The 25,406-nt window shown below is 41.2% G+C and overlaps 1 protein-coding gene across 2 annotated transcripts in view; it reads right to left on the bottom strand.

The window, feature by feature from the left end:
* Positions 1-520: 520 nt before the first annotated feature.
* The window catches only part of LOC140728560 (ceramide synthase 6-like), a 292,767-nt gene continuing 267,881 nt past the window's right edge, over positions 521-25,406 (bottom strand). The window contains exons 9-11 of one of the 2 annotated variants that reach the window (XM_073047476.1): positions 13,438-13,594; positions 4,367-4,390; positions 521-1,369 (exon numbers count right to left, since the gene is read on the bottom strand). In XM_073047476.1, coding sequence (XP_072903577.1) covers positions 1,226-1,369; positions 4,367-4,390; positions 13,438-13,594 — 325 coding nt within the window. In that variant the 3' untranslated portion in view covers positions 521-1,225. The remainder of the gene's footprint in view (positions 1,370-4,366; positions 4,391-13,437; positions 13,595-25,406) is intronic. The other variant, XM_073047477.1, reaches the window with a different exon arrangement.

Genomic DNA, 25,406 nt, shown 5'->3' with positions numbered 1-25,406 from the left:
AGAGAACAACTCAGCACAACCATCAACCACCTGAGGTACACATCTTCTGAATTATTTCCAACTCCAGAGACTCCAAAGCCTCAGGAGATCAGCAGTTTCTGAGATACTGAAACCACTCCATCTGGCACCAACAATCGTTCCATGGTCAAAGTGACTTAGATCACATTCCTTCCCCATACTGATGTTTGATCTGTACCTCTTGACTATGTCTACATGCTTCGATGCATCAAGTTGCTACAACATGATTAGCTGATTAGATCTTTGCAATATCAAGCAGACATTTTGGTGTACCGATTAATGTGGCTACTAAGTCAAAGTCAAATTAAATAATTTATGATCTCCCATCTTCTCTTTTCCTTCTTTCCCATCTATTGGCTTTACATTTTACAGATCTGGTGGCAATGCCCAGGAATCTAGGGATGGAAGCATAGTCCACTCTTTCATGTCTTCATTGGGACAATATTAAAACTTGTGTCACTACAGATGGCTGCGATGAAAAAAGTGACACCTTCTGTTGATGTGGCACAGAAAGAAGGATTTTATTTATCAGGAATCAGTCTCATAAATTCAGAAGTGGTTGGATTGTTCACAGAAATATACTGAAAGCAATCTTGCTGTTCAGTTAATCTCTTTAACTCAAGCATTTGTTTGTTTCTCTTTCAATAGGGACCAAATGGCCTCTGTGCAGACTTCATTCCAAAGAAACCATTGAAATAAAACAATTAGGAACACAAAAGAGCACAAAACATTACTGCTGATGCCTAAACCACCGTATCCAAGAACTAGAAGTGGCCTACTGCATGTGACATGTCACAAACTACAGCAGATTGAGCGGTGCACAACATAATTTATCTAAAGTGGATTTTACTCTTCCCAAACAACATGTGGTAGAGTAAAACGCTGAAATCTTCCCTTTTCCACAAATTTCAAACATATAAAAATAAATAATGTAATATAGAAAGACAATACATATGAAAATACCGTTCCCATTGAGTTGGATTACACTTAGGTACACAGCATGCCCACATGTCGATGGCGGTTATTGTCACTCGTTCTCATACAGAAAATGGCAGTGCACTGTCAGAATGTTGTGATATTTCTGATATGGAGATACATGATAAAATGCATTTTGTGAAATATTTCCAGGAGTGAATTGACAGCTCGTCTGTGCAATACTTTGAATTAATGGATGTGCAACACTCTTTAGTACTTCCTAACCGAACAGCTAATGTTCCTCCGAATAGACACCACCACTTAGGTATCCGTTTGTCCCGTTTGTGGTGCTGTTGTGTCCACTTTTTGCAGCTGACAGTGTCAATTCTTCCTCATCAGAGCTGGATTCAATGTCACTTCGGTCATCTTTCGATACCTGGGGAATTGCGGGATATTAAAACAAAGACAATTTTTGTCATGTAAATTAGTGAAATGAAAACCTTAAAAGTGAAAATTAGTGAAATGAAAACCTTAAAAGTGAAAATTAGTGAAATGAAAACCTTAAAAGTAAAATGCAAATTAATACGTGAATTGAAATGAATTGACTGGGTCAAAAACCTGTTGGCGTAAGATGGAGCACAAATCTTTACATAATATAGAGGTTAACCTCTTGTTTTTAACTACTGCTTTGAGAGGAATGTTAACATTGTCAGTAAGTATCTCATTTATTAAGAATGCTATTCTGGTCTATTTTTGTTCTGATCATTGAAAGCCAATGAAAGAGGTAGAAGGTGGGTCAATTGATTGCAAGAAGACATAGAAAATAGGTGCAGGAGTAGGCCATTCGGCCCTTCGAGCCTGCACCGCCATTCAGTATGATCATGGCTGATCATCCAACTCAGAACTCTGTACCTGCTTTCTCTCCATACCCCCGATCCCTTTAGCCACAAGGGCCATATCTAACTCCCTCTTAAATATAGCCAATGAACCGGCCTCAACTGTTTCCTGTGGCAGAGAATTGCACAGATTCACCACTCTCTGTGTGAAGAAGTTTTTCCTCATCTCGGTCCTAAAAGGCTTCCCCTTTATCCTTAAACTGTGACCCCTCATTCTGGACTTCCCCAACATCGGAAACAATCTTCCTGCATCTAGCCTGTCCAATCCCTTTAGAATTTTATACGTTTCAATAAAATCCCCCCTCAATCTTCTGTAAAAGTGACAAAGAGATGGACTGACCTAGAATGAACAGCACAGAATCCAGTGATGAAAGTCTTCCCTCAATGCTATTTCATTCTTAAATTCTTAGCTAATAGTTAGTAAAACTGAGGTGGGCATAAAAATTGATATATTAATTTTCCATAAGGAGGTTGGGTGAAAATAATGAAACTCATCAATTCTCTGGTCACTTCAGAGGCAAATAATGTCTTTCAGACAAATTATTTCAAAGTCTTCCTCAACAAACTCTCTGTCATGATCACCTTTGACTCTATCCCGCAGCGTCCTTCTCAGTGCAGTCCTGCCACCCCTTCCGAACAGCGAGAAGTCAACAAGGCATGTTCCAACTAAACTATAACAAGTCCTGAGGAGCAGAGTTTTATCTGGGCTAAAATTCTAAAGCTCATCAGTGAAGAGCTTCAATTACAGATCCATAGGTCAATTGTCCATGCTTGGAAAGCAAAGGATTTACCAGGGGATTTCAGAGGTGCCATAATCAAGACCATAACACCGTAAGATATAGGAGCAGAATTAGCCATTTGGCTCATTGAGTCTGCTCCACCATTTCATCATGACTGATCCATCTCCCTCTCATTCCCAGTCTCCTGCCTTCTTCCCGTATCCTTTCATGCCCTGACTAATCAAGAATCTATTAATCTCTGCTTTCAATATACCCAGTGATTTGGCCTCCACAGCCACCTGCAGCAATGAGTTCCACAGATTCACCACTCTCTGGTTAAAGAAATTCCTCCTCACCTCTGTTCTGAATGGACGTTCCTCTATTCCGAGGCTGTGTCCTCTGGTCTTGGATTCCCTTGCTATAGGAAACATGCTCCCTACATCTGCTCTATTGAGGCCCTTCAAAATTAGATAGGTTTCAATGAGATCCCCTCTCATTTTTCTGAATTCCAGTGAGTAGGGGCCCAGAACCCATCAAAAACACCTCACATGACAAGCCTTTCAATCCCTGAATCATTTTCGTGGCCTGCTTCTGAACCTTTTCCAATGTCAGCACATCTTTCTTAGATACTTTACAATACTCCAAGAAACAAGAGAAGCCTGACAGGTTACCAGGAAGGAGTTTTACTGCTGTAAGGGAATTGATTTTTTTGCCTGTGTCATTTCATTTGCCCCTTTCCAGTGGCTGAGGAGTGACTCCCTGAACCGTAGTGTGGCGTCTCTCTGTCTAGGATACAGTAGAGATGATCTTCACCACACTGCAACTCAAAAAAAAACTGAGAACAGTACCAGCCAATATAAACAATTTTTAAAAATTATTTTTAAGATAACAGTAGCTGAAAGATAGTGACCTCAGACTTCATTCACAAAACTCATATCTATCATGTAGCGGTAATTCCCCCCCCCCCCCCCCCCCCTTATACTTCTGAGATCCGGACTGCCTGCAGCACGCACTTCAAGGCACTGGAAAATAGCGCCAGAGCTGGGGTGTCAGTATCCTCTCTAGGCCAATCAGTATCTCAGATACTGAGGCCCTACTTACAATAAGTCAGCCACATAAAGCCAGCCATGCCACACTCATGCTCAGCACTAGATTCCCAAAACTCTGTTCCAAGCTCTATCGTGAAGGAGATTATTAAATGAAAAGAATTAAGGATATACTCACAGATCCTACAGGATCCCAGTCCAAAAAAAAATTGACTGCTTTTCCCCCTCTTCTGATGCTGCCTGATCTGCCGAGTTCTCCAGCACTGTGTCTGTTGCCCATGCAGCATTAATGATTATGTGATATGACACTATTTTTGAGGCAGCCTTAATCAAAACTCCTAACATTCTGTATTTCAAAAGCTACCGTTTTTAGTATTTTGAGATCTGCACCATTCATTGCTAATGAACTGCAAAGAGCCAGATCTTTTCACAGTGTACCACACTGTGGTATCCTAGCAATTTCCACCAGGTTTGCTGAATATGTCCTGAGGCTCCCAAGATCTTTTGAGCAGTGGCACTGTTAGCAATTAAACAAGCAATTAAAATCCACACTGCAGAAGCAAAGCTTTGAATTGTCATATAATTGTCAGTGCAGGGTAACTTAAAGCCTTCATAGTGATAACAACCCTTCATCAAACATGATCCTTAAAACTGAGAGCAAACTATATTTGAAATGAAATATGGCTCTCATGGGGTTATTAAGTTAAATCACACAAGATTAGGAACAAAGAATGAAAGCATTATTTTACTAGGTGCAAGAGTTAAAACTTACATGCAAAGGATTCCACTTTCCAGCCTTTGAGGTGTGCACAAAAAAAGAGATCAAATAGGCAGAATGAGAAAAAAGTATACTAAGTGGACATCCTGCTGTTTAAATATATTTATTGTTAATGAACCACAATAGCAATTCTGACTACAGTTCTGGCACTCTTTGGACAGGAACAGGATCAGTATACAACTTCCAGAGATTTTATTGCTATTCAGTTAATCGTGTCTAAACACGTCAGTATGTAAAATTTTATACCCACTTTTGTCTTATCTGCATCCCATTCCTTTTTATATTATTCATTAGCAGTTTTACCTTCTGGCATTTAGGCTACATACTCTTTAAATAGGGTAGCAGGGTGGAGATACGTTTCTACCAAAGGTGTAAGGTGCTCCTTCCCTCCACTAGCCTGCAGGTCACCCTTTGGCAAGGTGTAGCACCTTCTTAGTCCCCCCTCCCGATCAGGGTCACCTGAAGCCATGGGAGCAGGTGGTGGATGGTCGTATGAGCAGCTGGTGCATATCACAAGTGCTGGTGATGTGTCCACTGATGCCAGGCAGACAATCTCTGAAGAGTATTGATAATGGCTGGGGACACCCATCTTGTGAAGACACGGCCCAGAAGAAGGCAATGGCAAACCACCTCTGTAGAAAAATTTGCCAGGATCAATCATGGTCATGGAGAGACCACGATCACCCATGTCAGACGGCACATGACAAATGAACGATTCGTTAAACTACCCTTTCCTCTCCTCTTTGAAGAACCAAGCCCAAACTTTGGTTTGTAAGCAAGACACATAAAATGCTTGAGGAACTCAACATGCCAGGCAACATTTACGGAAAAGAGTAAACAGTTGACGTTTTGGGCTGAGACCTAAGAGTTTTGGCTGGAATTGTCAACTGTTTACTCTTTTCCATAGATAGTGCCTGGCCTGCTGAATTCCTCCAGCATGTTGTGTGTGTTGCTTTGGATTTCCAGCATCTGCAGATTTTGTTGTGTTTTTCTGCTTACATTACCGTAGTGTGCTTTGGACCAGCTTGTCATGTTAAAGACTCTATAAAAATGCAAGTTTTTTCTTCTCTTTGTTGTTAAGCTGTAGTTAGTCAGAAAAGGATTCTTTGGATATCAATTTCCCTCTAATTTTAGCCTGCATATGAGGAACAAAACCGAATATAAGTTGTTAACTACAACATAATTTTGTTTAGCAATGCCAACAGTTTTGGAAATTTGAAGGAGCTACAGTACACGTTACAATTAGTGTCACTTAAACTACAATTATAGTTTGGGTAAATCACTATTTTGTTTATTTATTCCCTGCCTTGATCTCCTTCTGACATTTGATCTCTCTAGCATTGCCATGAAGTGCAACGAACAGCTGGGTTTTCTCATTAAGCGTTTGTTGCAGCTGTGCTGTGGGACACCGATCATATTTAAACATAAGCGATAGGAAACATCAGTGTTCCCTCTAATTTTTTTAACAGCTGCATGGACAAACCATCGGTCTGAGCAGGAAATTTTTCCACGGCCTGAAAACGGCAAATCATAAACATGAGAAAGTCTGCAGATGCTGGAAATCCAAAGCAACATCCACAGTCCCGACGAAGGGTCTTGGAACAAAACATCGACTGTTCACTCTTTTCCATAGATGTTGCCTGACCTGCTGACTTCCTTTAGCATTTTGTGTGTGTTTCCCTAGCACTTGCATAGAACATAGAACATATACATTTACAGCACATTACAGGCCCTTCGGCCCACAAAGTTGTGCCAACCATGTAATCTACTCTAGAGACTGCCTAGCATTTTCCTAGCGCATAGCCCTTTATTTTTCTAAGCTCCATCTACCTATCTAGGAGGCTCTTAAAAGACCCTATTGTAGCTGATTCCACCACCGCTGCTGGCAGTGCATTCCACGCACCCACCACTCTCTGTGTGAAAAACTATAATTTTTGTTTTGTAATATGCATACTATGATGGCGGGGTGGAGTTACGTCTCTATCAAAGGAGGTGTAAAGCATTCCATCCCTCTGCTAACCTGCACATCACCCTTGGGTAAGGTGTAGCACCTCAACCTCCCTGATCAGGCAGACAATCTCTGAAGAGTATTGCTAATGCCTGGGGTCACCCGTCATGTAAAGACACTGCCCAGAAGAAGGCAATGGCAGAACACTTCTGTAGAAAAATTTGCCAAGAACAATCACGGTTATGGAAAAACCATGATTGCCCACGTCATACAACAGGGCACATAACGAACGAATGAATGAACCTGATCAGATCTCAAATCTGGATTGTGAAACTTTGGTTAAATAAAACATGAACCAAAAATATGATCATTATGAAAGAAATGATGAAATTACACTGTAATTATCAAATATTGTATTCATGATATGCATGCCAGTGCACGCCTTTGTAAAACACACCAAATACATTGAACAAATCATCGAATCATAGGAAGACCACGATCGCCTGTTTCATGCGGCATGGCACATAATGAATGGTTAGCATGAAACGTAAAATTCACATACTTTTGATTTTATTTATTAACTGAAGGGTGTAATGAAAAACAGTACAACAAAGTAAATTTTTCACGTTTCGTGAAAGTTTTCTAGCTGCGTCCAGTTCTAACTGTACAGCAGCAAAGGTTATGTGTATGGGAGCATTTCAGTTACTCCACAGACATGTACCCACTTCGAGGGAACAGTGCCAAGCACTAAAAAATTACAATATTGGGAGAGCCTAATATTTAGAAAAATGAGCAAGAACATTTTTAGTTTAGTTCTTTTTATAGCATTTCTTTCCCTTCAAAGATAAACGCTATCCTTGATGGAGGGATATGGTCTAGGTGCAGGTCAGTGGGACTAGACAGAAAAAGGGTTTGGCACAGCCACGAAGTGCCATAAGGCCTGTTTCTGTGCTGTAATGTTCTATGGTTCTATGGTAACATGAGTAACAAATATTTTATTTAGGGAGTGGTAAGTGCCTGGAATAGATTAAAAGATTGAATGATTCAAAGTACATTTATATCAAAGTTTGTATATAGCACACAACCCTGAGATTCGTCTTACCAGAAACAGCCATGAAACAAGAAACAGCATGGAACCCATTAAAAAAAAGACCCAACGCGCAAAAAAAGAACAAATCGTGTGAACGGCAAAAGAGGAAGAAAAAAAACAAAGAATATAAAACACCAAACCACAGAGTCATTGAAGCAGTCTAGGTACGTTCAGTTCAGTTCAGTTTAGCACTGTGTCGTTCATTGACTGCAGGCCGCAGAGCCAGTCTGTACTGATCAAAGTCGCACAAAATAAAGAAGAGGGGCAACCAGAAACCAGAAACACATCGTGACATGAGCTGCAGAGTTCAATCCACAGACTGCATGGGTTTAACCTTGCCCAGGACCCAAGACTCCAGCAGTATAGAGTGAGAGAGAGAGGTCACACTCAGGTAGATGGTGCTGAACACCTGCTTGTGGCTCGCTCTCGTCCCTGATGATTTCAATCTTGAACGCGCTTTAGTCGGTGGCATCTGTGAGAAATAGAGTCAATCGTACGTTCGCACCCTGTCTCCAGGCCTCCAGGTTGCACACTCCGCTCCAAACCTCACCGAACTCCCTCAGAGAAAGCAAAGCATGAGATGCTCAAACACATCATCAAACTGTAAATCACAGGTTCCAATTGCACGCAGCTTAGTAGCAGAATCATATTTGAAAGAAGAAGAAGTAAAAGAAGATTCCGTGAACTGTCTGAAGGACGTCGCCTTTGATCGTGTTGTTTGCTGGTGCTATCTTCTTCAACAAGTGACAGTAGTGATATAGAAATATTGGTAACCAGGTATAGCAGTGGAAGCAGACAGCTTGGTGGAGTTTAAGGGACTTTTCGATAGACACATGACTATGAAAGGAATGGAGGAATATGGATGATACACAGGAGGAGGACATTTAGCATAAATTGGCATCAATATTAGCAAATCATGTGGGCTGAATAGCCTGTCCAATGCTGCACCGGTCTGTTCTGTGTTGTACGTTTTCCAGCTTGGCAGCTGGCTAACTGCAGATCGGCCAACTGCTGGATAGGGGAGCAATTGGTGGAAGACCACAACCAGGGACTATGTGGATGCTTCAGTCAGGGTTTGGTGGCAGCGACACTAGGCAAGGCAAGTGGCTTCAGATGTGAAATTCATTTGAAATGTTCTTGTTTGTCAGGGCTCCCATACCTACGTGGCAATGTGGTATGAATCAGAATTTGTTCTGCTACACAATCATAATTTGATTTTCAAATAACTGGAAAGAACAAATTATAAAGGTGGCATCATTTTTGAATAATACCATAAAACTATAAGATAAAGGAGCAGAATTAGGTCATTTGGCCCATCGAGTCTGCATCACCATTACATCATGGCTGATCCAATTTTCCTCTCAGTCCCAATATCCTGCTATCTCCTCATATTCAGATTCAGTTTCATTTTATTGTCATTTAAAAACCACAAATGCGATGCAGTTAAAAAATGAGACAATGTTCCTCCAGAATTATATCACAAAAACACATGACAAAACAGACTACACCAGAAAATCCACATAACGTTTAGTAATCCCCAATCCAGAGTCCGGAGAGGCTACTGCGTATTAATATTGCACTACCATCTTAGCGCGTTCCCCGGAAAGGAGCTCCAATCCCACCAGACAAACAAGATCAAAAACTAAAGCTACAAGACCTGCACAAAACCACATAGTTACAACATATAGTTACAACAGTGCAAACAATAGCATAATTGATAAAAAAAACAGACCATGGGCACAGTAAAAATAGTCCAAAGATGTTAAAAGACTATAAGTCCAAAAGAAACCACCACACAGTTTCCACAAGTCCTCAGGGTCCCTGATTGACTCGTCATCCCACGCCGGCGGCAGAAGGGAATACCCCCGCTATGGACTTCCACGGCGCCGCCCGACTCAGCCTCGCAGACGCAGCACACAATGAAATCGCCGCTCGACTCAGCCTCGCAGACTCAGCACACAGTGAAAGCGACCTGAGCGCAGCGGACTCTGAGTCCGTCAAACCTCCGAGCCGACAACCATCCCCTCCGGCACAGCTTCTCCGAGCACCATTCCCTGCCGAGCGTATTAAGACGGTCCTGCCAACGGCCATCGGCAACGTGACCCAGAGGACTGGGGGCCTGTTCTTCCCAGCAGAGACCCGGACCTCACAGCAGCAGCAGCAATGAAGAAGATCTTCCTGGAGATTTTCAGATGTTCCTCCATGCTCCCACGTCCGTTTTTCATCCGATTATGATTGCACAATGGCACCCCACTTCACAAATAACAGATAATCAGCTCTGGAGTGGCCATTGCAAGCTGCGTCGAGCCGCCATCTTGGAAACTTCAGCCCTGAATATCCGTTCATGCCCTGACCAATCAAAAATCTATCAACCTCTTCCTTTAATATATATAAAGACATGGCTTCCACAGCTGCCTGTGGCCAAGAATTCCACAGATTCACCACTCTCTGGCTAAAGGGGTTCATAGATGGCATCTATTCCGACATGTTTATTTACAGAGTTATCAGAGGAGAACCATCCTTCTAAAAATTCCTGTGCCTACTTCAGGTTTGCCTGCGTCAGAACCTATGTGGTGTCCCAGTTAAAGTGGTGTTCTTCCCGGTCTTCATGTACTGAGATCGGCAACAGTGGATCATGTCTCCGTACCGCCAGTCTGTGTTCCCGTAAATGAGTTGAGAGTTGGCATCCTGACTGGCCAATTTAGTTCTTGTTGCGGTCTCCACAGGTGACCCTGTACACCACACTGCTTTGGTCAGTGGTCTTTACTGATACCTTGGTTCTTGAGACAAGCTTTGTTAAAGTTGCCGTTGGTTTTTGTGTGATTGTGAGCAGTCAAGCTGTCATTTCAGAGATATTCTTGATGTAGGGCAAGATGGCGAGTTGAATAAGGTCTGCGTGACTTTCCTCACAAACCAGTGGTGACAGGAAAACACAAAGCAGGCAAGAGAATTGTTAGAAGTGTGGTTCTCTTCTAGTAAACAAACGTATTGAAATAGACAGTATCTATGAACCCCTAAGAGCCAAAGAAACGTAAGCCAATAGAATTTAATGCTCAACTGAAGGGGCAGCCAATCTGGACGGAGGCAAACGAAGCGGGGCCTCCATAAACGCAAGCACTCCCAGAGAGAAACACCAAGATCTGCACACTGAGGATGTCACCTTGACTGGAGATGAAATGCCTGCAAACTAATTACCAAGCTCTGTGAACGCTGCAACATCAGTTGTCACTCTTAACTCAGGGGTTCCCATCCTGGGCTCACGAACTTTTCGGTTACTGGTAGGGGTCCATGGCGTAAAAAAGCTTGGGAACTCCTGCCCTAACTGGAGTACTCCAACTACTCTGGATGCCTGAAGACTCAACATATACAAGGGTTAAGTGACCTTCCTTATAATATAAACTACGTAACTCTTAAAAATGGGCAGCACGGTATCTTAGTGTTTAGCACAATGGTTTACAGTACAGGCGACCCGGGTTTAATTCTTGCCACTGTTTGTAAGGAATTTTTACATTCTTCCTATGACTGCATGGGTTTCTTCCGGGTGCTCCAGTTTCCTCTCATGGTACAAATATGTACTAGTTAGTAGGTTAATTGGTCATTGTAAATTTGTCCTCTGGTTAGGCTAGGGTTAAATTGGGGATTGCTGGGTGATGTGGTCAAAGAGCCAGGGGGGTCTACTCAGCACTGTATCTCAATCAATCAATAAAATCTTGTTTTGGCAATTACCACGGAGCTGGAAGGATTAGACAAAATGTTGAATGATATGATTACTAATGAGACAGAAGAAATTAACATAGAAAGGGGACATATATTAAATAAGCTAATCAAACCCTCGGAGAATTTCTCTGGATAGATTGCATCCATGCATTTTAAAATAATCTAATGATGAGAGAGCAAATGCATTGCCTCATGTTTAATAATTCATCAGAAGAAGGTATAATACTAAAGGCTGACAGATAAATAATACAATATCTATATATAGGATGGGGAACTGTCACGGAGTGATAGTCAACTTAATGCAGAGAAGATAAGTCAATTGCTGCTAAAGAGAATAGAAAAATATCTTGAAACCAATGTTTAATAATGAATAGTCAAAACAGATTTCAGAGGGGATGTTTATTTATTTGGTGATAGAGCGTAGAGTGAGCCCTTCCAGCTCTTCGAACTTTGCCACCCCAGCAACCCCCCAAAAAAAACAATCAAGCCCAACCTAGTTTACTGCCGTATCTCACTGTTGAAAGTACAAGTGAGTGTAAACAAAAGGGACACGGATGTACTTTACCTATCACTACTTTTTCCATAGGACTGAAAGCTATCGAACGTTGAAAGGCCTCTATAGAGTGGATGTGGAGAGGATTGATTTAGCCAGTGAGTGGTGAAGCTGTGGAATTCATTGCCACAGGTGGCTGTGGAGGCCAAGTCACTGGGTATATTTAAGGCAGAGCTTGATTGATTCTTGATTAGTCCGGGCATGAAGGGATACGGGGAAAAGGCAGAGAGATTGGGGCTGAGAAGGAAAATGGATCGGTCATGATGAAATGGTGCAGCAGACTCAATGGGCTGAATGGCCTAATTCTGCTCCAATATATTATGGTCTTATGTAACATCCTGTGATCCTGTTTTACAATGTTACTTTGAATCTATATAACAGTGACAATACCCCAGCTGTATCAGATGCTTAAAATGTTTAATTGTAGAGAGGTCAAGTAGTTTATATTTTTGTTGCAAAATACAGTACTGTTGGGTGGTGGGGTGGAGATGTGTTTCTACCAATATCTGTTTCCCTCCGCTAGCCTGCAGGTTACCCTTGGGCAAGGTGTAGCACCTGCTTGGCCCCCCTGATCAGGGTCACATGAAACCATGGGAGCAGGTGGTTAATGATCATATGAGCTGCCAGTGCATATCACAAGTCCTGGTTATGCAACCATTGGTGCCAAGCAGACAATCTTTGAAGTGTATTGAATAGGGCTGGGATCACCTGTCCTGTAAAGACACTGACCAGAAGAAGACAATGGCAAACCACTTCTGTAGACAAATTTGCCAAGAACAATCACGGTCATGAGTCTATGATCACCCATGTCATAAGGTGTGATGATGATTATGATACAGTAAGGTGGTGTAGTGGCATCCACACTGGTCTTCAAGAAGAGTGGTTCTGGTTCCAGGTTCGAATCTAGCCAGCTCCTTACACACTTTCTATCCATGCGGGGTTAAGCATTGAGCTAGCAACTTGGCCTCATAAAAAACAGATAAAAAAGCTAAAGAAACAGCAAGATTGCTGCCTGATGCACTACAAGATGAGGAAATGAGCAACTATATATATATATACATAATTTTGCACAGTGCTCTATATTATGTCACTGTGTCCCATCCGGCCGATATGCGCTGGGAAGCACGTTGGAACCCCATGTCAAGGAGCACAGGAGGTATATATATTTGGCTTACTCAGAGAAATTGGTGGTAGCTGAACATTGCATTCGCAATGGCCATAGGACTGACTTCGACAGCACAAAACTACGGTGCTGCGCCAATGGCTTTAGGGTCCACCTGATGAAGGAAGCTATTGAAATAAAGGAAATTAATTTTAACAAAGACAAAGGTCTCACTCGATGTAAGAACTGGAATTCAATTGTAAACAAGGTGCGACAGTGGAAACCTGATTGGATGAGGACTGGCCAATCAGGGGGAATAGACGACGGGGTATAAATACCACCAGAATGGACATGACCAGGCATCATCAGTGATGAAGATGGCAGAGTTTGTCATTGAAATGTTGCTGAAAATAAATACCTGTATTTGGATGGAAGTCTGAGAAGAGTTTATTCACACTCTTATTTTTGTTTCCCAACCACCTTCCTATTTTAACCAATATACAGTATTGTGCAAAAGTCTTCAGCAGCCTAGCTATACGTAAGTGCCCAAGACTTTGTACAGAACTGTACAATATGTTAATAAATTTGTGAAACTATATCAGAATATGTACTGGAGAAATACATTGTCATTTCCCCAACATTAAGGAGGACATACCTTTCCTTTGGCAATAGCTCTACAAGTGATCCTGATGATGAGATATGACCAGAAGCTATGCAGAAGCTGAAGCAAGAGAAGAAGCAAGTTGAAGACCCACCATGATGGATACGGACCAACAATCTCCCAACTTTCAAACAAGGTGGTATTTAATACCCTGAAACAAAATACACATTATCATCAGAGATTGCAATTTTTATAACCTGGAATGCAGGTTAAAACTAATCAAATATTAATTTTAGAAAAATATCAAATGTATCAAAGCTTTAAAGAATTTTCTATTGATATGCTTCACAGTACCCACAAGAAATACACAAATAAAACATATCTCTTTTAATAATAACTTGTTTTATCTCCTGTATCTGAAAGAATCAATACATGCAAGTATAAAGCACTGGTGAGGCATCACTGGGAGTACTGTGAGCAATTTTGGGCCGCTTATCTTAGAAAGGATGCGTTGACACTGGAGGGAGTTTGAAGGAGGTTTATGAAAATGATTCTGGGATTGAAAGGCTTGTCATATGAGGAGCGTTTGATGGCTCTGGGGCTGTACTCACCGGAATTCAGAAGAATGAGGGGTGACCTAATTGAAACCTATCAAATAGTGAAAGGCCTTGATAGAGGGGATGTGGGGAGGATGTTTCCTATGGTGAGAGAGTTTAAGATCAGAGACCATATGAGGAGGAATTTCTTGAGACGGAGAGTGATGAATCACTGGAATTCACTGCCACAGGTGGCTGTGGAAGCCAAGATTTTCTGTATATTCAAAGTAGAGGTTGATAGGTTCTTGATTAGTCAGGGCATAAAGGGATATGGGAAGAAGGCAGGAGACTGGGACTGAGAGGGAAAATGGATCAGCCATGATGAATTGATGGGGCAGACTTGATGGACCAAATGGCTGAATTCTGCTCCTATATTTTATATTCCTTATGGAATGGCCTTTGTTTACAAAATATAAATTATTTCTATGTTTTACTTTGCCAATCCATTTTCTTCACTTACTGAGATCCCCAAGCCTTACAGTCAGTAAAAGTAAGTTACAGAATGCATTTAACAACTTTGCAATGAAATTCATTATCCCAATGTTTCTCAATTGTGGCTTCAGAGGAAACAATCTATTTAGAATTAGTTCAAAATGCAAATGAATGCAGCAAGACAAACTACAGTTAATTTATTTGAGATTTTTAAACGTAATTATATCTGATGCATACGTCCTTTTATTTCTGAAACATAACCAATGGTAACTACACACATTTGTCAATGACCAGATCAGTTGTTCTGAAACATTACCAAATAGGATCACATGTATCACAACTTCTATGATTGACCTGAATCTGCCACAGCCCTATTTTCTCAGCTTCATAGGATCTATTCTGCACCTCTGCTTTATTCAGATACTGTCTTTTGAATACAGAATTCAAAGACATGGAGCCAGGTTCCAAATGTGTAATGATAACATTCTTCACTGTCTCTCCTTGGCTGGCCTCCAGTTTTCTGTGTTGTCACAAACTGTGGTCAGATTAATCAAGCTGTACTCTAGTAAACACTCAGGAGAATAATGCCATACTTCCTGCAACTCGTGTGTTTACCCTCTTTACAGATTCTTTTTGTTTTCAGCAACTGCTTTATGCCACTGCTTGTAACATTACCATCTGTCTTAACCTCAGTCTGGGCTTTCAACTGTATATTTCATATAAAGCCAAAGTGATAGATCCACACTTCACCCTCACCATGTCCATGTTGACTATGAAATGTCTATCTATATTAATCCGTTCGTCAGTACTTGGTCTGTGGCTTTTAATGAGCTGGTGATTCAAGTGCATGTCTAGATACTTAAACGCTGTTGTAGCTACCTCTGCCCCCTTCGTTCATTATGTGTCATGTTGTAAGATGTGGGCGATCATCGTCCTTTCATGACCATAATTGTTCTTGGCAAACTTTTTTTTTTACAGAAGTGGTTTGCTGTTGCCTTCTTCTGCGTAGTGATTTACAAAACAGGTGACCCCAGCCATTCACAATACCCTTCGGAAATTGCCTGGCATCAGTGGTGGCATAACCAGGACTTCTGATATGCACCAGCTGCTCATACAACCATCCACCAACTGTTCCCATGGCCTCACGTGACCCTCATCAACGGGTGCTACACCCTGCCGAGCACTTTATACCTCCTTTGGTAGAGACGTATCTACACCCCATCACCCCAGCTTCAGTAAGATTATATTTTGGACGCACACTTGGGTTCCTCTATTTTTCATTTCTCCTCAAGGTCCTGCCGCTCATTATATATGTCCTATCTTTATTAGTCCTCCCAAAATGCATCCATTTGCACCTGTCAGGTGGAACAAGATCAACTGGCTTGTCACATGGAGACCATTTGATATCTCTGAGCCTGTATTCACTGGAATTCAGGAGAATGAGGTGGTGACCTAATTGAAACCTATTGAACGTTGAAAGGCTTTGATAGAGTGAAAGAGGATGTTTCCTATAATAGGAAAGTCTAAGACCAGAGGACAGAGCCTCAGAATAGAGGGGCAACCTTTTAGAATGGAGATGAGGAGGAATTTCTTTAGTCACAGAGTAGTGAATTTGTGAAATTTGTTGCCACAGAAAGCTGTGGAGGCTAAATATGTATTTTTAAGGCAGAGGTTGATAGATTCTTGATTAGTCAGGGCATGAAGGGATATGGGGACAAGGCAGCAGATTGGGGCTGAGAGGGAAATGGATCAGCCACGATGAAATGGCCAATCAGACTTGATGGACCATATGGCTTAGTTCTGCTACAATATCTTATGGTATAAAACAAATATAGAAGCCATGTATCTTTCTCTATCTGCTTTGTATTTCGTGTTGCATGTTTATGATGTTTATTATGCTTATGGTGTATTGCTGCTAGAACAAAGACAAAGAGTGATCCTGAAATCCGATAAATTCCAAGGATCCAAATGATTCATGGAATAGAATAGAACTTTATTGTCATTACTCAAGACAATGAGATTGTGAGGCTACTCCAGTCTGTGCAAAGCAGATATTTACAATGCATCCAGTACAGCTTAATTACATTTACTTTTTTCCCGTATTTACATGCAACAAGTGACTTTGATAGCCCATAACACTCAAAAGCCATTGGCAAGCCGGAGCGTAGCATTATCCAGCTGCACAACATCCCATAGGAAGAAGGTGGCTTTCAGTTTGGAGTATTCTGGAGTTCTGAAAGAAGATGCGGTAGAGGGAGTGAATTTTCTGATTATCAACATTCAAGGCTGTACAGATTCTGGAATTGTTCCTGAGGATTGCAGGGTAGCAAATGTGAACCAACCAGTTATGGAAATAGAGAGCTACTGACCCGTTGGCTGAAAATCAGTGGGAGATAAAATGGGGTATCTATAAAGTTGGGTGCAATTAAAAAAACTTTGAGAGAATAATAGTATTGAGCAGAATCAATAATGATTTATGAACAGAAAATCAGCTTCAACTAATCTACTTAATGTTTTTGAGGATGTGATTTGGAAATAGGTAGAGAGCCAGAAGATGTGGATTTGCCAAAGTAATTCCTTAAAACCTTGTACAGAGCTTCAGCAGCATGTTCAGAACGTACGGAATCATCTCATGTTCTCGATATTTATTGCTTATTTATTAATATTGTTTCTTTCTTTTTGTATTTGCTCAGTTTGTTGGCTTCTGCACTCTGGGTCAGTGCCCAAGTTGGGCAGTCTTTCATTCATTCTATTGTGGTTTTCATTCTATAGACTTATCGAGTATGCCTGCAAGACAATAAATCTCAAGGGTTGTATATGTACTTTGAAAATATATTTACTTTGATTTTCGAACTTTGAATATGCTGACATGGACGGAGAATTGATTATCAGATGGATAACGAAGAGTGGGAATAAACAGATTGTTTCAGATATTGTAGGAAACTGCCTGGACCAAATTGATTCAGACTAAATTAAGTTAAAGACCAAATTCATTAGTGATACTAAACTGCGTGAGGTGTTGTGTAAGGGATGTATAGAGGCTTCAAGAAGATATAAACAATCTATTGAAACACAATGTAATAAAATGTAAATCAAAATCAGAATCAGAATAAAGTTCAATACTGCCAGCATATATCATTAAATTCATTGTTTTTGAGACAGTAGGATATTGCAATACTTAATAATGAAATCTGTGAATTACAGTAAATATATTTGTGAATGATATTTTATATACTGTATATGTAAAATAGTTAAATTAAATAAATAGTGCAAGAAAGTAGTGAAGTAGTTTTCATCGGTTTGTTGTCCATTCAGAAATCGGATGGCAGAGTGGAAGAAGCTGTTCCTAAATTGTTGAGTGTGTGTCTTTAGGCTGCCATACCTCCTCCCTGATTGTAGAAATGAGAAGAAGGTATGTCCTGAGTGATAAGGGTCCTTAATAATAGACACCTCCTTTTTAAGGCATCACTCCTTGAAGAAGATGTTCTGGATGCTCGGAAGGTTAGTGCTCATGATGAAGCTGACTTTCTGCAACTTCTTTCGAGCCAGTCCAGTAGCACCACCCCTCACATACCAGACGATGATGCAGCCAGTTAGAACGCTCTCCATGGTATATCTGTAGAAATTTGAAAGTCTCTTTGGTGACATATCAAATCTCCTCAAACTACCTTGGTGTTCATAACATACAGTATAACATTCAATTTTTTTGAATGGTGCGACTTTGGGTGCAGTTCAAATTTAAGGGGACCGAGGTGCACAAGTCACCAAAAATCAATGAACAGGTGCAGCAAGGCAAATGCAATGCCAAATTATGAGAGGATTTGAATACAAGGATAGGAAGTTTTATTGAAATTGCTTCAGTCTTTGGTGAGCCCACACCTGGAATATTGCACACAGGTAAGAATGTAGTTGCCATGGAAACAGTGCAGCAAAGAATCACTCAACTGGTTCCAGTAACAGCAGACTAGCAGCATGAGGAGAAATGGAGCAAACTGGGACTTCATTCTTTGGAGTTTGAGAGGAGATCCCATAGAAACACTAAGTTATTAAAGGATATGCAAGATTGATACATGCATGATGGCTGAGGAGTCCAGCGTAAGGTTTGCTCTTTCAGAGTAACAATTAGAGCAGAGATGAGGAGAAAGACCTTCATTCTGAGGTTGATGAAGCTTTCAAGTTATCTACTTGTGCCATAGGGATTCATTGATTGTGTTCATTCAAAACCCAGATTGATAGATATCCAACTGAAAGAACATGGGATAATGGTGTTGCGGTAAAATCAGATGATGTCCAGAAGATCAAATCTTGCTCCTGTTGCTTATCTTTCTATGTTACTATCTTTCAAATCCTTCTGAAGATCACCATGTAACACCAGGCTCAAGGACAACTTCTACCTTGCTGTTAGTGGTTCCAGAGTGAGATGGACCTCACAGTCCACCTCGTTTTGGCCTTGCATCACACTGTCTACCTGCAGTGCACTTTCTCTGTAGCTGTAGCTCTTCATTCTGCACTGTTACTGTTTTACACAGGACTACCTCAGTGCACTGTTGTAATTAATTGATCTGTCTGAATGGTACGCAAGACATGTTTTTGACTGTACTTTAGTACATGTGACACTAATAAATGAATTTACAAATTTACCAATATAACTTCATGAATTTTATTCAGGCTTCCTGTCCAATGCCCGTTGCTTTTCATTCTTGTTACACCTGAATATACTGAGGCTTCATGTTTGGAATCCCTTACCTACTCGACCACATGCCTAATGCCACCGCTTTATTTTTAAGATTCTACTTTAACTCAGTCCTTTTCATTAAGTTTCTTCTCCTTTGTTTTCATTTTCATCTGCTGTAGGCATTATCTTGGAACATTTTCTTGAGTTAAATTTACCATGGAAATATAAGCCGTTATCATAGACTTCAGCATTGAATTCACAGAGCCGCTACATCTTTAAAACCATGGAGTAATGCAACGTGGTTACAGGACTTCGGTCCAGTAAGTGCTGATCATAGGGTCCACCTGCCTAGTCTCAGTTGCTTTTTCATAAATTTTTATTGAGATTCAGCACGGAGTGGGCTCTTCTGGCCCTTGGAGCCGTGCTGCCCCATAATCTCCCAATTTAATCTTAGCCTAATCATGAGGGAATTTACAATGACCAAGGGGGAAACTGCAGCACCCAGAGGAAACCCACGTGGTCACAGGAAGAACGTACAAACTCATTACAGGCAGTGGTGGGAATTGAACTCGGGTTGCTAGAACTGTGAAGTTTTGTGCTGACCCCTACACTACCATCTGCCTATATCCTTTTAAGTACTGCCCTTCCATGTATCTACCCTAGTGCCTCTTAAATGATACTTTTGTACCTGCCCCAACCACCTCCACTGGCAGATCAGTCTATATACTCACGACCTTCTATGTGAAAAATGTTGCCCCTTAGGTCCTTTTTAAATCTTTCCGTCTGACCCCAAATCTATGCCCCGTAGTTTTGGATGCTCCTACCTTGGGGAAAAGACTGTACTCAAAGACTGTTTATATAAATACAAATAACAAGGGTCCTGTGGCACACCACTACTCATGGGCCTTTACTATGAGAAACAAACTCCAACCACCATTCTCTGCTTCCTAGCTCTGAGCCAATTTTCAATCCACTTAACTAGATCTTTCTGACTTTTACGGACTTAACCTTCTAGACCAGCCTGCCATGTAGGACTTTGGCAAAGGTTTTTGTTAAGTACAAATAAATAACATCAACTTCCTTATGTTTATCAATGTTTTTTGTTTACCTTTTCAATAAACTTCTAAAAGGTTCATCAAACACGACATTCCACACAGAAACCATGCTGACTCCTACCAATCAGAATCCACATGTCCTAACACTGGCAAATCCTGTCCCTCAAAATTTCCTCAAGTAATTTCCCCAGCACTGATGTCAGTCTGTCTGGCTTGTACTTCCTTGGCTTATCCTTGGTACCTTTTTTCACCAATGGAGTACCATTTAGTCACCTTTCAGAGTTCAACTGCTGCTAACGCTGAAGCAAAGGCTCTGTAATTTCTTCCCTAGCCTCCCACAAAGTCCCAGCATGAACATCTTCTCTTGTTTCACTTATCTCTTAAACAACCGTAAGTTTCTCCTCACTGAACGCCAAGGAGTCAGCTGGTAGTGTGGTGGTATCCACACTGGACTTTGAGGCGAGTGGTCCTGGATTTGAATCTGGCGGATCATTGTTCGGTTTCCATCTGAGCGTTGAGCTAGCAACTCGGCTTCATAAAAAACAGAATAAACTTCTAAAGGAACGGCAAGGTTGCCACCTGATGCACCACAAGGCATGGAAAGGAACAACAACAAACACCAAGGAGAATTATTCATTAAAAATCTAACCCACCTCCTGTGACTCGAGACAAAAGGCAGGGGTTCAATAGTAGGGGTCCATGGCATAAAAAAGTTTGGGAACCCCCGATCTAAGGAATATCAAGGAAACAGAGATGAGTGGCCCATTAGGTATTATAATTTATCTTTATTGAACTAAGTGAAGCAGGAGCAGAAATCCTTCCCTACAGCTACTGAACCAGCTAATACTTCCATTTTCTCTTTGCATAATACTCCCTCCAACGTGGCTGTGTCATATCATTGGTATGCCAATGACTGGAGATGCATGCTCTTTACTGGCAATAAGCTACGTAATATTTAATATACTTCCTGCCAACTTGTTCTGTTATGAGTTCCTGCACAGAGTTGATTTTCATACAGCAACTTTCGTGGCCTCAGGACCTCCCAATGTATTTTGGAGACAATTAAGTATTTTTGAAATCTCCTCACTGTTGTGATGTGGGACAGGGCTTACTCCCTAAAACTTCTATGCAGTAATAAGCACATAATTGATTTTTATTGAAATACTGACAGGACACCTGAGATAATGGTGCTATTCATCTCCATTGAGAGAGCAGATAAGACCTTATATTAACATACAGAGAAACTGGTGACATTTCTGCATTCATGCTGAAGCAAATCAGAAGTAATTAGTTGTCAATCATTGTCAGATGGAACATTTGAAGGAAATATGTAACAGGTATTTATAGCAATTAACTGATATCATAATCTATTTAGTCCAATCTGTGTGAATGTTATTGACTCTGCAGCTGATAATTGACAAGTCGTAATTTCAGATAGTTGCTTCACCATGGAAACGAATGCCAAAAAGTACTTTGCAAAGTATGTTTTGGACACTCAGTGGGAACAGATGTACATACATGATGTAATTGATAATTCTTCAGTGGATTTTGGGAAGTCTGGATGTGACTACAACTGGAAGGAATGAGGGTATTACTTCAGTGCCTGGAAAGAAAAGTCAATTCAAGGAAGTAAAAACAACTGCTGTATTTGTTTAACTCTATCACAACATGATTCAAAATTATTAATTTGAATTTACTTTAAAAATGAATTTAATTATAACTACTTCTCCATTATCAGTTTCGGTGAAAAGGAATTATTAAAATATACTGTCCTGATGCAGGGCTTTATCTTGAAACATAAACAATTCCTTCCCCTCACTCAAGGGGGCAGGAACTGTCAATGGACTATCTGTTGGTTCATTGAGTTCCTGCAGTAGATTGCATGTTGATTTAAGTTCATCTTCAAGTTTAATTGTCATCCAACCATACATGAACACCCAGGGCCAAGATGCAAACCACAGTCCCAACAGTCATACATAGCACAAGGCGCATGTAAGACAGCAGTAAAATACAGACACTCAGGAAGAATAGTATGATGAAAGTCCATGGACGTGGCAGCAGTCTGTAGTCAAACACAATACATCTTCTCTTCTGTTGAGTGAACACTGCAGGACAGCATCGACTCCAGCTTGGATGCCGCACCACACTGCTACTGGCTCCAGTGGAGCGCACTGACTCCAATGCCTCCCTCCTGGTTGGCTGCAAACAGTCGGCCTCATGGTCTGAGGCCTGGTCCTCACTATGATCGAGGCCATCCACACCCGCCGGTGGCCAATAAATCAGTGAATTGGATTTGCACGTTACCAACGTCCACATTCCACATTACCAATAAAATATATAATTTACCTGAGGTAATAACAATGCTAAGAATATATTCCACTTGTTGTTACCTATTTAAATTTATTTATTTTTTATTTAGATATACCGTGCGGAATGGGCCCTTCCAGCCCAACGAGTCGCCCCCACCTATTTAACCCTTGTCTAACCACAGGACAATTTACAATGAGCAATTAATCTACTAACTGGTACATCTTTGGACTGCAAGAGGAAACCGGAGCACCCGGAAGAAGTACAAGTACTCAAGGGAAGAACGTACAAACATCTTAAAGATGGCATCGGAATGGCCTCCAAACTCCGATGCCCGGAAACAATAATGGTGTTGTGCTAATCACTACACTACTGTGGTGCCCCTAATTGACGTTTGTATATTTCTGTGGCAGCATTACTTGTGAAAAGTAAAATAAAGCCATAAATGATATTGGATTGATTTTTGAAAAGTTACAGAAGTGGAAGATAGGAATTGCCATCCATCCTGTAGGTCTACTTGCTCACAGCATGAGATGTACTATGGAAAGCATTCTAATCTGGATGGGGTGGGCACCGCATAGGATCAAAGTAAGCTTCAGAGAGTTGTAAACTTAGTCAGCTCCATCATGGGTACTAGACTCTGTATTATCCAGGACATCTTTAAAGAGCAATGCCTCAAAAAGGCAGTGTCCATCATTAAGGACCCCCATCACCCAGGACATGCCCTCTTCTCATTGCTACCATCAGTGAGGAAGGTACTGAAGACACACATTCAATGATTCAGGAACAGCTTCTTCCCCTCTACCATCAGATTTTTTTTTTCTTTTTTTTTCTTTTCTTACTTTTTTAATAGGGATGTTAGGGGGGAGGGGTTAAGGGGAGGGGGGCTGGGTAACATTTTTTTTCATACCATCAGATTTCTGAATGGACATTGAACCCATAAACACTACCTCTCTATTTTCTTATTCCTTCTTTTTATACCACTTATTGAATGTAACTATTTAAATGTAATTAACTGTACTAAATGTAATTCACAGTTTTTTTTCTCTATCTTAATGTATTGTATTGTACTGCTGCCCCAAAACAAAGATTTCATGACGTATGCTGGCGATATCAAACCTGATTCTGAAACAGCTGGATAGGTAGCTTATCAGACAAACTTATGCACTGAACTATTGATAAATTCATCAACCCTAACTCACCCCATTCGATTCCTCTCAACAGCCCTCCCCCTCCTCCCCATTTCCTCTTTCTCACAACAACTTTATATCGGGACTTTTCCATCCAGTCTCTGATGCCTGATAAACTGCTGCTATCTACTAGCCCTGAGGTCATTTCCGCCTGTTGTGCCTGCAGTAGAAATGCAAATGTTGACGCTACCACTCAGAAATGCTGACATGATTTACAATGAACTCACTGCAGTTACTGAACAACCCGCCCTTCAGTCTGGCAGGACTTTTCTCCTGGAAGGAGTGTTTGTCAGATCTGACGTCCTTTCCTTCTACACGGTCAGCGCGGGTATTGGTAAATGTTAATGATAGGTGGGAAATAAACCGGTTGGGGTTTCTTGCTCAACTGTCAGAGGATTGACTCGCACCTCTCATTTTGCAATATTAGCACCTTGAAAACCGACCACAGAAAAACACTTAACTGGGATGGCACAGTAGTGTAGTGGCTTGCGCAATGCCACTACAGTACGGGCAAGCTGGGTTCAATTCCCGTCGCTACCCCTAAGGAGTTTGTACGCTCACCACGTGACTGCGTGGGTTTCCTCCAAGTGCTCTGGTTTCCTTCCATATTCCAGAGATGTACCGACTGGTTGGTAGGTCAATTGGTCATTGTAAATTGTCCTGTGATAAGGCTAGGGTTAAATCAGGGGATTGCTGGGCGGTGCAGCTTGAAAGGCCAGTAGGACCTATTCCACGCTGTACCTCAATAAATAAGTAAGTACCAATATTTTTGTAGACATAATTATAATGATATATACTGATAAATGAAGCCATTTTTCACAATTCATTCAATAGCAATAACATGGGTGGTGGGGTCACTACCAAAGGAAGAGTAAAGTGCTCCTTCCCTCCACTAGCCTGCAGGTCACCCTTGAACAAGGTGTAGCACCTCCTTAGCCCCTATCCCAACCTGATAAGGGTCAGGTGAAGCCATGGGAGCAGTTGGTGGATGGTCGTATGAGCAGCTGGTGCATATCACAAGTCCTGGTTATGTGACCACTGACGCCAGGCAGACAATCTCTGAAGAGTATTGAAAATGGCTGAGGTCACCCGTCTTGTAAAGACATTTGTAATGGCAAAGCACTTCTGCAGGAAAAATTGCCAAGAATGATCATGGTCATGGAAAGACCAGAATCACCTACATGGCACATAACAAACAAACAAGCAATAGCATATTCTTCAAATACCATTTTAAAATGTGGCTATCATGTTTTAAGTTGCTGGATTTTAATAGAAATATAGACTATTGGCCCTAAGATTCATCCTTAGTATAAATGCAATTGGAGTTATAGAGTCAGAGAAAAGTACAGCACAGAAACAGGCCCTTCAGCCCATCTAGTCTGTGTTGAACTGTTTAAGCTGCCTACTCCCATCAACCTGCACTAGGACCATAGCCCTGCATACACCTGCCATCCATGTACCGATCCAAACTTCTATTAAATGTTGAAATCGAGCTTACATCACTTGTGCTGACAGCTCATTCCACGCTCTCACAATCTTCTGAGCGAAGAAGTTTCCTCTCACCTTCCCCTTAAACTTTTCACCTTTCACTATTAACCCATGACCCTCTGGTTATAGTCCCACTCATCCTCAGTGGAAAAAGCCTGCTTGCATTTACCCTATCTATACCCCTCATAATTTTGTATACCTCTATCAAATCTCCTCCCAATTTTCTACTTTCCAAGGTATACTGTCCTAACCTATTCTATCTTTCTTTATAACTCTGATC

The sequence above is a fragment of the Hemitrygon akajei genome, chromosome 5, assembly GCF_048418815.1.
Source record: "Hemitrygon akajei chromosome 5, sHemAka1.3, whole genome shotgun sequence".
NCBI lineage: Eukaryota > Metazoa > Chordata > Chondrichthyes > Myliobatiformes > Dasyatidae > Hemitrygon > Hemitrygon akajei.
This window is presented reverse-complemented; position numbering and strand designations above follow the sequence as displayed.